Source organism: Rhinoderma darwinii, chromosome 3 (genome assembly GCF_050947455.1).
Source record: "Rhinoderma darwinii isolate aRhiDar2 chromosome 3, aRhiDar2.hap1, whole genome shotgun sequence".
NCBI lineage: Eukaryota > Metazoa > Chordata > Amphibia > Anura > Rhinodermatidae > Rhinoderma > Rhinoderma darwinii.
Window position 1 is genome coordinate 3,656,831 of NC_134689.1, and position 13,944 is coordinate 3,670,774.

The following is a 13,944-nucleotide window of genomic DNA, read 5'->3' on the forward strand; positions in this document are numbered from 1 at the left end:
CTGCAGCCAATCACAGGCCAAGCACAGGCTGCAGCGGTCACATGGACTGCCGCGTCATCCAGGGAGCTCGGGCCGGATGCCGAAAGAGGGACGCGTCACCAAGACAACGGGCGGTAAGTATGAATTTCTTTGACTTTCACTAGGGAAAGTGCTGTCCCTTCTCTCTATCCTGCACTGATAGAGAGAAGGGAAGCACTTTTACCGCAGTCCGCAGCAGCTAGTCCGCATCAATTTACTGCACATTTTGGGCAGATCCGCAGCCGTAATCCGCAACCCGGATTAGGTGCGGCATTGATGCGGACAGTTGCGGAGGAAAACCGCCACGTGGGGGCATGCCCTAACAGAGGAACGATGTCAGGAGAAAATAGGTCAGGAGATTGTAACATGGCTGTGGGAATTTGAGGTAGGGATGGTATGTTGGGGGTAAGGCCAGGCTCACAGTCGGGTTGAGGCCATACAAAACAATCCTAAATCAAATAAAATGGCACAAATTCGTATTCAAATTCACCTAATGTGTTTATTCTAATAATGCATTTTGTACAAAACGAATTCATACGACAGTGAACACGATCGATCACACGAACGTCTCTTTTCAGGGCACATAAAAAAAACAAAAAACACGTAAAATAAATCAAGAACGATCGACTCGCCAACAATACGACTTCTCCCACTGAGAGCGGCTGCTGAGGTAACTGGAGGTTGTGTGGAACGAAGCGATACAAAGACGACAAAGAAAAATTCAAATATATACACAAAGACGGTAAAAGAAAAAAAAAAATATTACAAAAAAATAAATACAATTCACATTCTGTGGGACGGCGTGGAGAATACAAGAGGGGCGGGATTACAGAAAACAGTTCCGGTACAGCGGTCGGCCATGATGATGCGAAACGCGTGAAGGCAGAAGAGAGATCAACAGAACAAATAACAGGAGGCCAATTAATAATTGGAGGTCGGTACACTGTTGCGTGTCAGAACTTTGGCCCCCATAACTGCGCTGGCGGGTGGAGCGCTGCAGGCACGCAACTGTAGATTAAGGCGATTTTTTTTTTTACGGATGAGCGAGATCACATCTGAAGACCTGGCTGCGTCATTTGGCCCTAAGGGGAACTTAAAGCAAACAGGTAAGGCACCGGGTACCACTCACCAACTTGTGGGTGGAATCAGCTGAAAATTACCCACCCCTTTTAATTACCCCATTTGAAATATGTCGCGTCTTTGGCCGTTTAACAGTAATTGGATTCACGCGTTTTTCCAGTGACCAGAAGTCTTGTTCTTCCCCTTATGAATCCTATATATATATATATATATATATATATATATATATATATATATATATATATATATATATATATATATATATAAAGACTCATTTCATTGTGCTATATGGACACTTTAGGCTCCCAGGAGCCTTTGAACTAAAGACCACCCCCTTCCTGACTCCACCCCTTTTATTATATTAATATTCCAATCCAAACTCATGGATCAGATTGTGGTAGAGCACCACCTGGTGGTGCGCAACAGTTACTGCAGGGCGACCTCTATAATTGTCAGACGTCAAAAAGTGATTGGAGAATACAAATTCTACAAATGGAGGTCAGGCACGTTGCTTGCAGCTCTTTGACTTTCCGCCTCCCGTAGCGTTTCACTGCTCCTCATTTTACTTTCCTTGGGTTGTCAGACCCCCCCATAGACCTCCTTCATATAAGAACACGAAACCCAGAAAATTAAATAAAAATTCAGTCAAACACAAAAATAATAATTGGGAAATAGGGACGTTGAAGGCAGCAATTAGTGGTGTGTAAACAGAGCATGAAGTGCCCGCGGGCACCGTGTGCAGGATTTCCTGAGAGCGCCGGGTCCATAGCCTCGCTGGGAGGAGATACGCAATATTCGGACCACTTTCTGGTGGACTCTTGGCGTAGAGGAGGCTGCAGGAGCTTCCACAGGACATGGGGGGACGGGACACAAATGGGTGACCCCTGAAGGCACGGATCCATGGCGGGCAGCGTTTATGGTGATGTGAGGAGACTCTTACTTGGATGCGTCCTGAATATCACGGACATTATGTCTGTGGGTAGAAGGAAGTCTATTATTATATAGTACAGATATATCGACGTCTCCTACCAGGATCCTCCACCCAAAACACAGAGCCCAACGCACCAACTAGTGAACTCCAACAATCCGGCATGCAAAAATCCCACTAATCTGGAATGTCTGATCAGAAGCATCAGACACTTGGAGATGGCATTGGGTGGTCTGACGAGGCCTCTCTACCCTGCCGGGGTCCTGGGAATACAGGGACGGTGGCAGAGAGACGTCAGAGGAGCCAAAATGACGTATTGAAAATTGCTATAGTTCGGGATTGCCAGTAATCCAGTAAATCTGCCACACGACATAATTATAAAAATCACAGCCCTGCCCCCCCCCCCCCCCAACTACCATCACTGTATATATAAAGAATTACTCCACCCAAAATATTACTAACTGTAAGGGTATGTTCACACGCACTGTTTTCAGACGTAATTCAGAAGTTTTACGCCTCGAATTACGCCTGAAAAGACGGCTCCGTTACGCCTGCAAACATCTGTCCATTGCTTGCAATGGGTTTTACGATGTTCTGCGCAGACGAGGTGTAATTTTACGTGTCTCTGTCAAAAGACGGCGCGTAAAAAAGACGCCCACGTCAAAGAAGCACATTTCGCTTCTTTGGCCGCTTTTGGAGCCGTTTTTCATTGACTCCATTGATAAACAGCTCCAATTACGTCCGTAATGGACGCGGCGAAAAACGCGAGTACTTGCAAAAACGTCTGAAATTCAGGAGCTGTTTTCGCCTGAAAACGGCTCCGTAATTTCAGACGTAATTTGTTAAGACGTGTGAACATACCTTTACTCGACTTTCAGAAGAGGATCCGGCAACAGCATTTCATATGGACCTTGCAGATTGCAATATGGGCTCTAAACCCACCTGATCCAGGGGTAACGTGGGGGGCCGCGCCATCATCTCCCCCTGCATTGGAGCTCTGCCTTTGGGGAAAGGTGGCATTTGTAGATGCATCCTAAAATAAGATATGGAGTGAACATTCAATATAACAGGTCACACACGTTACCAGATTACTACAGGAGACTACACCCAGCTTTATTTTGCTAGGGCTGGACACATAAAGGACTACAGTTCCCATGATTCCTCTCACCTCTCAGACATTGCCTGTATTAACAGCTGCCTGAATGCCCCTCTATTACAAGGTGTAAGGTAGTGCTGTAATTACATCAGTGCACAGCTGTGTCTCAGTAGCAGACAGAGTGTGTTGCCCAGCATGTGAAACATGAGCCTTTCAGGGGCAGCGGATATAAAAGGCATTTAAGACATCACACAAGCAGGAGATGAACACGAGGAGCCTGGTCATGTGACTGCATGTCAGATCGGCTTAGGCGATGTTCATACATTCAGGTTTTGAATATATAAAACCCGGGAGTGTATTTTACAAAGAATCCACGGCAGAAATCGGAGATGGATATTTGGATTTCTGCCGCAGATGTGCCAGTGGATATGTTCATGGATTAGCGATATTGTCATTCATTGATTCTAATCCGTGGCTTTTCCATGTATATGCGGAAATAATGAGCACGTCAATCATATTTTTTTTCCGTGGCGTGGACAAAACTCTGCACCGATTTCTTCCGCAGAACTTGAATAGGATATAAAATAGCCATTCACTTGCATCGGATGTGAAATAGGATTGGATTTGATGAGTATTTGGTGCAGAATCTGCTCCTTAATCCTCATCAAATCCTGAACGTGTGAACATGGCCTTACAGAGGCATTTCAGCTACAGACAGCATATTAAGGATTCAGTAATTTTTCTGCTGATTTGCAAACTATTTTTAAAGACCAGAAAACCCCTTTAAAGAGGCGGTCACCAGATTATCAAATCCCTATCTCCTATTGAATATGATGGGCACTGCAATGTAGATAACAGCAAAGGTTTTTTTTTCTTTGTTTTTTTTTAAAACGATCATTTTTTGCCCAAGTTATGAGCAATTTTATATTTATGCAAATGAGCTTTTCAATGGACAACTGGGCGTTTTCTCGTTTTACCAACTGGGCGCGTATTGTGTTTTTACCAACTGGGCGTTGTGAATAGAAGTGTATGACGCTGACAAATCAGCATCATACACTTCTCATCGTTCCCACCCAGCTTCTTTCACTGCAGACACACAGCGTGACGTCACCCACAGGTCCTTCAACCTTGGCGTCGGACAAAGATGATACATCGGCTCCAGGCGTCCAAAAGGTTAATATGCTCGTCTCTAGGGAGTTTGCTATGCTTACCTGCACATACCCTGCACTGTACTCTCTGATGCCTGGAGCTGATGTGTCTTCTCTCTTCCGACGACAAGGTTGAAGGACCTGTGGGTGACATCATCATTCCCAGCCGGCTTCTTTCACTGCAGACACACAGCGTGACGTCACCCACAGGTCCTTCAACCTTGGCGTCGAAAGAGAGAAGACACATCGGCTCCAGGCGTCAGAGTACAGTTGAATCTGCAGCAGCATCACCATGTGCAGGTAAGCATAGTAAACTCCCTAGAGACAAGCATATTACCCTCTCGGACGCCTGGAGCCGATGTATCTTCTCTGTCCGACGCCAAGGTTGAAGGACCTGTGGGTGACGTCACGCTGTGTGTCTGCAGTGAAAGAAGCAGGCTGGGAATGATGATGTCACCCACAGGTCCTTCAACCTTGTCATCGGAAGAGAGAAGACACATCAGCTCCAGGCATCAGAGAGTACAGTGCAGGGTATGTGCAGGTAAGCATAGCAAACTCCCTAGAGACGAGAATATTAACCTTTTGGACGCCTGGAGCCGATGTATCATCTTTGTCCGACGCCAAGGTTGAAGGACCTGTGGGTGACGTCACGCTGTGTGTCTGCAGTGAAAGAAGCTGGGTGGGAACGATGAGAAGTGTATGATGCTGATTTGTCAGCATCATACACTTCTATTCACAACACCCAGTTGGTAAAAACACAATACGCGCCCAGTTGGTAAAACGAGAAAACACGCCCAGTTGTCCATTGAAAAGCTCATTTGCATAAATATAAAATTGCTCATAACTTGGGCAAAAATGATTGTTTTAAAAAAAACAACTTTGCTGTTATCTACATTGCAGCGCCGATCACATTCAATAGGAAATAGGGATTTGATAATCTGGTGACAGAGCCTCTTTAAGCCACTGGTTGGGGAACACTGACAGAAATCAATAAGATTGAACAGGCTGACATCTAGTGGTGCCTCCTTGTAATTACATCAAAGGTGAATATTTGCATTCTCAAACAGACTTTTTCCAACACTTTTTCCATACCTTTGAAGCCGGTACATGTCCGTAAATTGATGCATGCCACCCTGCTCCATCATTGCAGCATGGAAGTGTCCCCTATTGTCCACATGTGGGTAACCAGAGCCCATTTGGGGTTGGCCATTAGTCTGTCCAGGCACAGGGTGATGCCTGTGTAGAGGAGAGCGTGGGTACCCTCGAGGGTGGTACTGGTGTTGGGGAGGGTAGTGTGGTTGAGGCATCATATTGGATGGGGGTCGGAAGCTTGGATTTGCCCAGCCCTGTGGAGGTCGTGCATAGGCATACGGGCCACTCTGTCTCTTATGACTGTCTAAATCCAAGAACTGTTTGGGGCTCTCTGGACGGTTCGAGGGATTGTCGCTCTTCTCTCCTTTCTCCTCCGGGCTCTCCATGCTGTCTCCTGGCACAGCTCGTGGCTCTCCTTCTAGCAGAGGAGACATGAGAAGACTCCGTAACTCTCCCATACTTTGTGTGTTGAGAGCTCCATCCAGGTGCGGGTAACCCCCTGTATGCTGGGGAGACTGTTGCCCATTGTTGTGCCAACGTTGGAAGTCCTGAGGATAATAGGGAGGCCGCTGGTAAGGCTGGTATGGGTGTGGTGTTGGTTGCAGCTGTTGGTAAGGGTAAGCCTCGCCCTGATGAGGGTACCTGGGATATTGGCCTGAGTGAGGTCTTGGGTGTCCATTTCCAAACTGCTGGTGAGGATACTGAGGTGAATGAGGTCCTTCGACTCCAGGACGGCGGCCCATGACGGCTCTTTTGCCAGCAGTTGGTATCATGGAAGAAAATTCACCTCTATGTGCTGGTCCCGCCGTGTCTACTTGGGGTGATGGCTGAGGAACCTCCTGGTGAAGGATTAGCTGACGTTCCGTTTTAGAACTTCCAATTGTTAATTCTGGCGGGTTGGAGGCCTCTAGTGCATCGTCTGCCGCGTCCAGTCCATTCTGAGGACTCACGTGATGTCTCTGGTCACTTACAAAGGAACTGTCTGATCCTGAAGCCTGTGACGTCCCGTCATTCAGGACATCGCTGGTTACCAGATTACTCCGACTTTCATGGATGACCTCAGAGGAAGAAGCTGAATTATCATCCGCATTTGTAGACCGGTTGGGCAACACTGGTAAAGCAGATGGAGTTTGCTCTTGTGATGCCACTGGAGACGCAGAAACTTCTGAAAAGATAATAAATGTATCAGACAAATATATCTCCACACAAATACAGTTCTTTACATAATCAAGTCACACAGTGGTAAAATAATGTACTAACTTCACATTACACAGCATGGGGTAGGGGTGTTAACAGCTTTTTCTTTTTTTTAATTAGGTGTGCCTTACTATGATCCCTTTATAATACAATTCTACTGTTCACACATATATTCTATAAAAAAAAAAAAGTTGCATTACTTATCCTGTACTGATCCTGAGTTACATCCTGTATTATACTCCAGAGCTGCACTCACTATTCTGCTGGTGGAGTCACTGTGTACATATATTATATTACTTATCCTGTACTGATCCTGAGTTACATCCTGTATTATACTCCAGAGCTGCACTCGCTATTCTGCTGGTGGAGTCACTGTGTACATACATTACATTACTTATCCTGTACTGATCCTGAGTTACATCCTGTATTATACTCCAGAGCTGCACTCACTATTCTGCTGGTGGAGTCACTGTGTACATACATTACATTACATTACTTGTCCTGTACTGATCCTGAGTTATATCCTGTATTATACTCCAGAGCTGCACTCACTATTCTGCTGGTGGAGTCACTGTGTACATACATTACATTACTTATCCTGTACTGATCCTGAGTTACATCCTGTATTATACTCCAGAGCTGCACTCACTATTCTGCTGGTGGAGTCACTGTGTACACACATTACATTACTTATCCTGTACTGATCCTGAGTTACATCCTGTATTATACTCCAGAGCTGCACTCACTATTCTGCTGGTGGAGTCACTGTGTACATACATTACTTATCCTGTACTGATCCTGAGTTATATCCTGTATTATACTCCAGAGCTGCACTCACTATTCTGCTGGTGGAGTCACTGGGTACATACATTACATTACTTATCCTGTACTGATCCTGAGTTATATCCTGTATTATACTCCAGAGCTGCACTCACTATTCTGCTGGTGGAGTCACTGGGTACATACATTACATTACTTATCCTGTACTGATCCTGAGTTACATCCTGTATTATACTCCAGAGCTGCACTCACTATTCTGCTGGTGGAGTCACTGTGTACATACATTACATTACTTATCCTGCACTGATCCTGAGTTACATCCTGTATTATACTCCAGAGCTGCACTCACTATTCTGCTGGTGGAGTCACTGTGTACATACATTACTTATCCTGTACTGATCCTGAGTTACATCCTGTATTATACTCCAGATCTGCACTCACTATTCTGCTGGTGGAGTCACTGTGTACATACATTACATTACTTATCCTGTACTGATCCGGAGTTATATCCTGTATTATACTCCAGAGCTGCACTCACTATTCTGCTGGTGGAGTGACTGTGTACATACATTACATTACTTAGCCTGTACGGAGTTCTGTGCCCCAGAAGAAGCCGAAAAAAAGTGAAACTAGAGTCGGGTGGTTACATAAGGACTGAGATGGCCATGCCTGGTTTTAATACCGGCTTTAACTTTTGGTATCTTATCAGTATAATAAATTCTTAGGCCAAATTACTTTTGTTGCAGCACTTCACCACACGGGCTCTGTACCCCAGTTCTTCTATAATAGGGAGTCTTGGAGGTAACGGGGATATCCTGGGTGGAGTTTCCATTAGTAACCTATGCTGGGGAAGCGTAACTCCCTCATCAGAGTCTCAGGCCTGTGACCGGCTATTATCGCCTCCTGCATTCAACTCCGTATCGCATATTAAGTAATAATTGATATTTTTTACGGTCTATTTTAGGGACTTGACCGGTTTCTAGGTTCGCGCTGCGCCTGGGATTTTTAATGATTTAGTATCCGGTTATAAAAATGATTTGTATTTACCTTTTGCACCGGATGCTCGGTCCGTCGGTCTGTCAGGAATGGGGGAAGTGTCTGGTCCATCATTACCATTGAGTATTTCACTGGGCTGGAATGGAGTAGGAGATGGCTCTGGGATGGTGGACACCTGGGATGGGTAAGGAGTTGAAGGAGGTCGATTCGGGTAAGGGGTCGCGGGCGGCTGAGATTGGTAGCGTGACGGAGGACGACAGACAAATGACGTCAATCTCTGCATTGCAATCATCTCAGGACTGTCCATCATGGAATTCCCTGAAGAACTAAATGAATGTCTGACACCAGGGTTGGGTCCCGGAGGTCTTAATCGGGGGTCTAATGACGGACAGTATTCTGGGGGCCCTCCTATTGGACCTGGGTTCTGAGGACCGTTTCCATTCCACATAGCGGGCTGTAATCCATATGTGTAAGGCGGGTGAGTGGGGCCAGGAAGGGGCGCTCTTTCGTCAGGTGCAGGAGGTCTAATGGGTGGCATATACCCCGCAGGAAAGTTTGCTTGCGGATGCTTGCCCCCTTCTTGAACAGATGTCCTCACTGGATACCCAGGTCCAGAGCCATCGGGTGTTCGCTGGGCTCTGAAATCCATACATTTATTATCAGACATTTCAGGTGTATGGGGAACAGCCTGCAAAACAGGAAAATGGTCACATGGTAAACACACGATACTAGAAAACGGAGACACAGCGAATACTATATACACATTATATTACCTGAGCTGCGTAATTCTGAACACCATGAATGGGATCGCCTGGGAGCGGTTCTGGAAATCTCATGGGCCCAAAGCCAAAGCCAGAACCTCTAAGAGGCGCGAGTAGTCCCGGCGCAGACGGCTAAAAAACACGCGATAAAGAGTTATATTTCCAGCATGGACACAGGCACAAATCCAGAGCAACCCTTAGTTATATATAAACTCCCTACTAGTCTACATTCCTGACCATAGGGGGCAGCATTATAGTAGATATATTCTTGTATATAGGAGCAGTATTATAGTAGTTATATTCTTGTATATAGGAGGAAGTATTATAGTAGTTATATTCTTGTATATAGGGGGCAGTATTATAGTAGTTATATTCTTGTATATAGGGGCAGTATTATAGTAGTTATATTCTTGTATATAGGGAGCAGTATTATAGTAGTTATATTCTTGTATATAGGGGCAGTGTTATAGTAGTTATATTCTTGTATATAGGGGCAGTATTATAGTAGTTATATTCTTGTATATAGGGGGCAGTATTATAGTAGTTATATTCTTGTATATAGGAGGCAGTATTATAGTAGTTATATTCTTGTATATAGGAGGCTGTATTATAGTTATAGTCTTGTATATAGGAGCAGTATTATAGTAGTTATATTCTTGTATATAGGAGCAGTATTATAGTAGTTATATTCTTGTATATAGGGGCAGTATTATAGTAGTTATATTCTTGTATATAGGGGGCAGTATTATAGTAGTTATATTCTTGTATATAGGAGCAGTATTATAGTAGTTATATTCTTGTATATAGGAGCAGTATTATAGTAGTTATATTCTTGTATATAGGGGCAGTGTTATAGTAGTTATATTCTTGTATATAGGGGCAGTATTATAGTAGTTATATTCTTGTATATAGGAGCAGTATTATAGTAGTTATATTCTTGTATATAGGGAGCAGTATTATAGTAGTTATATTCTTGTATATAGGAGCAGTATTATAGTAGTTATATTCTTGTATATAGGGGCAGTGTTATAGTAGTTATATTCTTGTATATAGGAGCAGTATTATAGTAGTTATATTCTTGTATATAGGAGCAGTATTATAGTAGTTATATTCTTGTATATAGGAGCAGTATTATAGTAGTTATATTCTTGTATATAGGAGCAGTATTATAGTAGTTATATTCTTGTATATAGGGGCAGTATTATAGTAGTTATGTTGTTGTATATAGGGTCAGTATTATAGTAGTTATATTCTTGTATATAGGGTCAGTATTATAGTAGTGATATTCTTGTATATAGGGAGCAGTATTATAGTAGTTATATTCTTGTATATAGGAGCAGTATTATAGTAGTTATATTCTTGTATATAGGGGCAGTATTATAGTAGTTATATTCTTGTATATAGGAGCAGTATTATAGTAGTCATATTCTTGTATATAGTGGACAGTATTATAGTAGTTATATTCTTGTATATAGGTGGCAGTATTATAGCAGTTATATTCTTGTATATAAGGAGCAGTATTATAGCAGTTATATTCTTGTATATAGGGGGCAGTAGTATAGCAGTTTTATTCTTGTATATAGGAGGCAGTATTATAGTAGTTATATTCTTGTATATAGGAGCAGTATTATAGTAGTTATATTCTTGTATATAGGGGGCAGTATTATAGTAGTTATATTCTTGTATATAGGGGGCAGTAGTATAGTAGTCATATTCTTGTATATAGGGGGCAGTATTATAGTAGTTATATTCTTGTATATAGGGGGCAGTATTATAGTAGATATATTCTTGTATATAGGGAGCAGTATTATAGTAGATATATTCTTGTATATAGGGAGCAGTATTATAGTAGTTATATTCTTGTATATAGGAGCAGTATTATAGTAGTTATATTCTTGTATATAGGAGCAGTATTATAGTAGTTATATTCTTGTATATAGGGGCAGTATTATAGTAGTCATATTCTTGTATATAGGGGGCAGTATTATAGTAGTTATATTCTTGTATATAGGGAGCAGTATTATAGTAGTTATATTCTTGTATATAGGGGCAGTATTATAGTAGTCATATTCTTGTATATAGTGGACAGTATTATAGTAGTTATATTCCTGTATATAGGGAGCAGTATTATAGTAGTTATATTCCTGTATATAGGGGCAGTATTATAGTAGTTATATTCTTGTATATAGTGACAGTATTATAGTAGTTATATTCTTGTATATAGGGGGCAGTATTATAGTAGTTATATTCTTGTATATAGGGGCTGTATTATAGTAGTTATATTCTTGTATATAGGAGCAGTATTATAGTCGTTATATTCTTGTATATAGGGGCAGTATTATAGTAGTTATATTCTTGTATATAGGGGCAGTATTATAGTAGTTATATTCTTGTATATAGGGGCAGTATTATAGTAGTTATATTCTTGTATATAGAGGCAGTATTATAGTAGTTATAATCTTGTATATAGGGGGCAGCATTATAGTAGTTATAATCTTGTATATAGGGGGCAGCATTATAGTAGTTATATTCTTGTATATAGGGGGCAGTATTATAGTAGTTATATTCTTGTATATAGGAGCAGTATTATAGTAGTTATATTCTTGTACATAGGGGCAGTATTAGTATTTATATTCTTGTATATAGGGGCAGTATTATAGTAGTTATATTCTTGTATATAGGGAGCAGTATTATAGTAGTTATATTCTTGTACATAGGGGGCAGTATTAGTAGTTATATTCTTGTACATAGGGGGCAGTATTATAGTAGTTATATTCTTGTATATAGGGGCAGTATTATAGTAGTTATATTCTTGTATGTAGGGGCAGTATTATAGTAGTTATATTCTTGTATATAGGAGCAGTATTATAGTAGATATATTCTTGTATATAGGAGCAGTATTATAGTAGTTATATTCTTGTATATAGGAGCAGTATTATAGTAGTTATATTCTTGTATATAGGGGGCAGTATTATAGTAGTTATATTCTTGTATATAGGGCAGTATTGTATAGTAGTTATATTCTTGTATATAGGGGGCAGTATTATAGTAGTTATATTCTTGTATATAGGGGCAGTATTATAGTAGTTATATTCTTGTATATAGGGAGCAGTATTATAGTAGTTATATTCTTGTATATAGGGGGCAGTATTATAGTAGTTATATTCTTGTATATAGGGGCAGTATTATAGTAGTTATATTCTTGTATATAGGGGCAGTATTATAGTAGTTATATTCTTGTATATAGGGGCAGTATTATAGTAGTTATATTCTTGTATGTAGGAGCAGTATTATAGTAGTTATATTCTTGTATATATATAGGAGCAGTATTATAGTAGTTATATTCTTGTATATAGGAGGCAGTATTATAGTAGTTATATTCTTGTAAATAGGGGCAGTATTATAATAGTTATATTCTTGTATATAGGAGGCAGTATTATAGTAGTTATATTCTTGTATATAGAGGCAGTATTATAGTAGTTATAATCTTGTATATAGGGGGCAGCATTATAGTAGTTATAATCTTGTATATAGGGGGCAGCATTATAGTAGTTATATTCTTGTATATAGGGGGCAGTATTATAGTAGTTATATTCTTGTATATAGGAGCAGTATTATAGTAGTTATATTCTTGTACATAGGGGCAGTATTATAGTAGTTATATTCTTGTATATAGGGAGCAGTATTATAGTAGTTATATTCTTGTACATAGGGGGCAGTATTAGTAGTTATATTCTTGTACATAGGGGGCAGTATTATAGTAGTTATATTCTTGTATATAGGGGCAGTATTATAGTAGTTATATTCTTGTATGTAGGGGCAGTATTATAGTAGTTATATTCTTGTATATAGGAGGAGTATTATTGTAGTTATATTCTTGTATATAGGAGGCAGTATTATTGTAGTTATATTCTTGTATATAGGAGGCAGTATTATAGTAGTTATATTCTTGTATATAGGGGGCAGTATTATAGTAGTTATATTCTTTTATATAGGGGCAGTATTATAGTAGTTATATTCTTGTATATAGGAGCAGTATTATAGTAGTTATATTCTTGTATATAGGAGCAGTATTATAGTAGTTATATTCTTGTATATAGGAGCAGTATTATAGTAGTTATATTCTTGTATATAGGGGCAGTATTATAGTAGTTATATTCTTGTATATAGGAGCAGTATTATAGTAGTTATATTCTTGTATATAGGAGCAGTATTATAGTAGTTATATTCTTGTATATAGGGGCAGTATTATAGTAGTTATATTCTTGTATATAGGGGCAGTATTATAGTAGTTATATTCTTGTATATAGGAGCAGTATTATAGTAGTTATATTCTTGTATATAGGGGCAGTATTATTGTAGTTATATTCTTGTATATAGGGGCAGTATTATAGTAGTTATATTCTTGTATATAGGGGCAGTATTATAGTAGTTATATTCTTGTATATAGGGGCAGTATTAGGCTGGGTTCACACGAGCACATTAACGTCCGTAATGGACGGACGTATTTCGGCCGGAAGTCCCGGACCTAACTCAGTGCAGGGAGCCGGGCTCCTAGCATCATAGTTATGTACGATGCTAGGAGTCCCTGCCTTTCTGCAGGACAACTGTCCCGTACTGTAATCATGTTTTCAGTACGGGACAGTAGTTCCACGGAGAGGCAGGGACTCATAGCATCGTACATAACTATGATGCTAGGAGCCCGGCTCCCTGCACTGAGTTCGGTCCGGGACTTCCGGCCGAAATACGTCCGTCCAATACGGACGTTAATGTGCTCGTGTGAACCCAGCCTTTTAGTAGTTATATTCTTGTATATAGGAGCAGTATTATAGTAGTTATATTCTTGTA

General features: G+C 40.8%; 1 protein-coding gene across 1 annotated transcript in view; it reads right to left on the reverse strand.

The window, feature by feature from the left end:
- Window positions 1-1,347: 1,347 nt before the first annotated feature.
- Window positions 1,348-13,944, reverse strand: part of CECR2 (CECR2 histone acetyl-lysine reader) — a 41,595-nt gene continuing 28,998 nt past the window's right edge. Inside the window, exons 15-19 of the mRNA XM_075855682.1 lie at window positions 9,109-9,228; window positions 8,387-9,023; window positions 5,363-6,527; window positions 2,969-3,059; window positions 1,348-2,071 (exon numbers count right to left, since the gene is read on the reverse strand). Of these exons, the coding sequence (XP_075711797.1) occupies window positions 2,066-2,071; window positions 2,969-3,059; window positions 5,363-6,527; window positions 8,387-9,023; window positions 9,109-9,228 (2,019 nt within the window). The 3' untranslated portion in view covers window positions 1,348-2,065. The remainder of the gene's footprint in view (window positions 2,072-2,968; window positions 3,060-5,362; window positions 6,528-8,386; window positions 9,024-9,108; window positions 9,229-13,944) is intronic.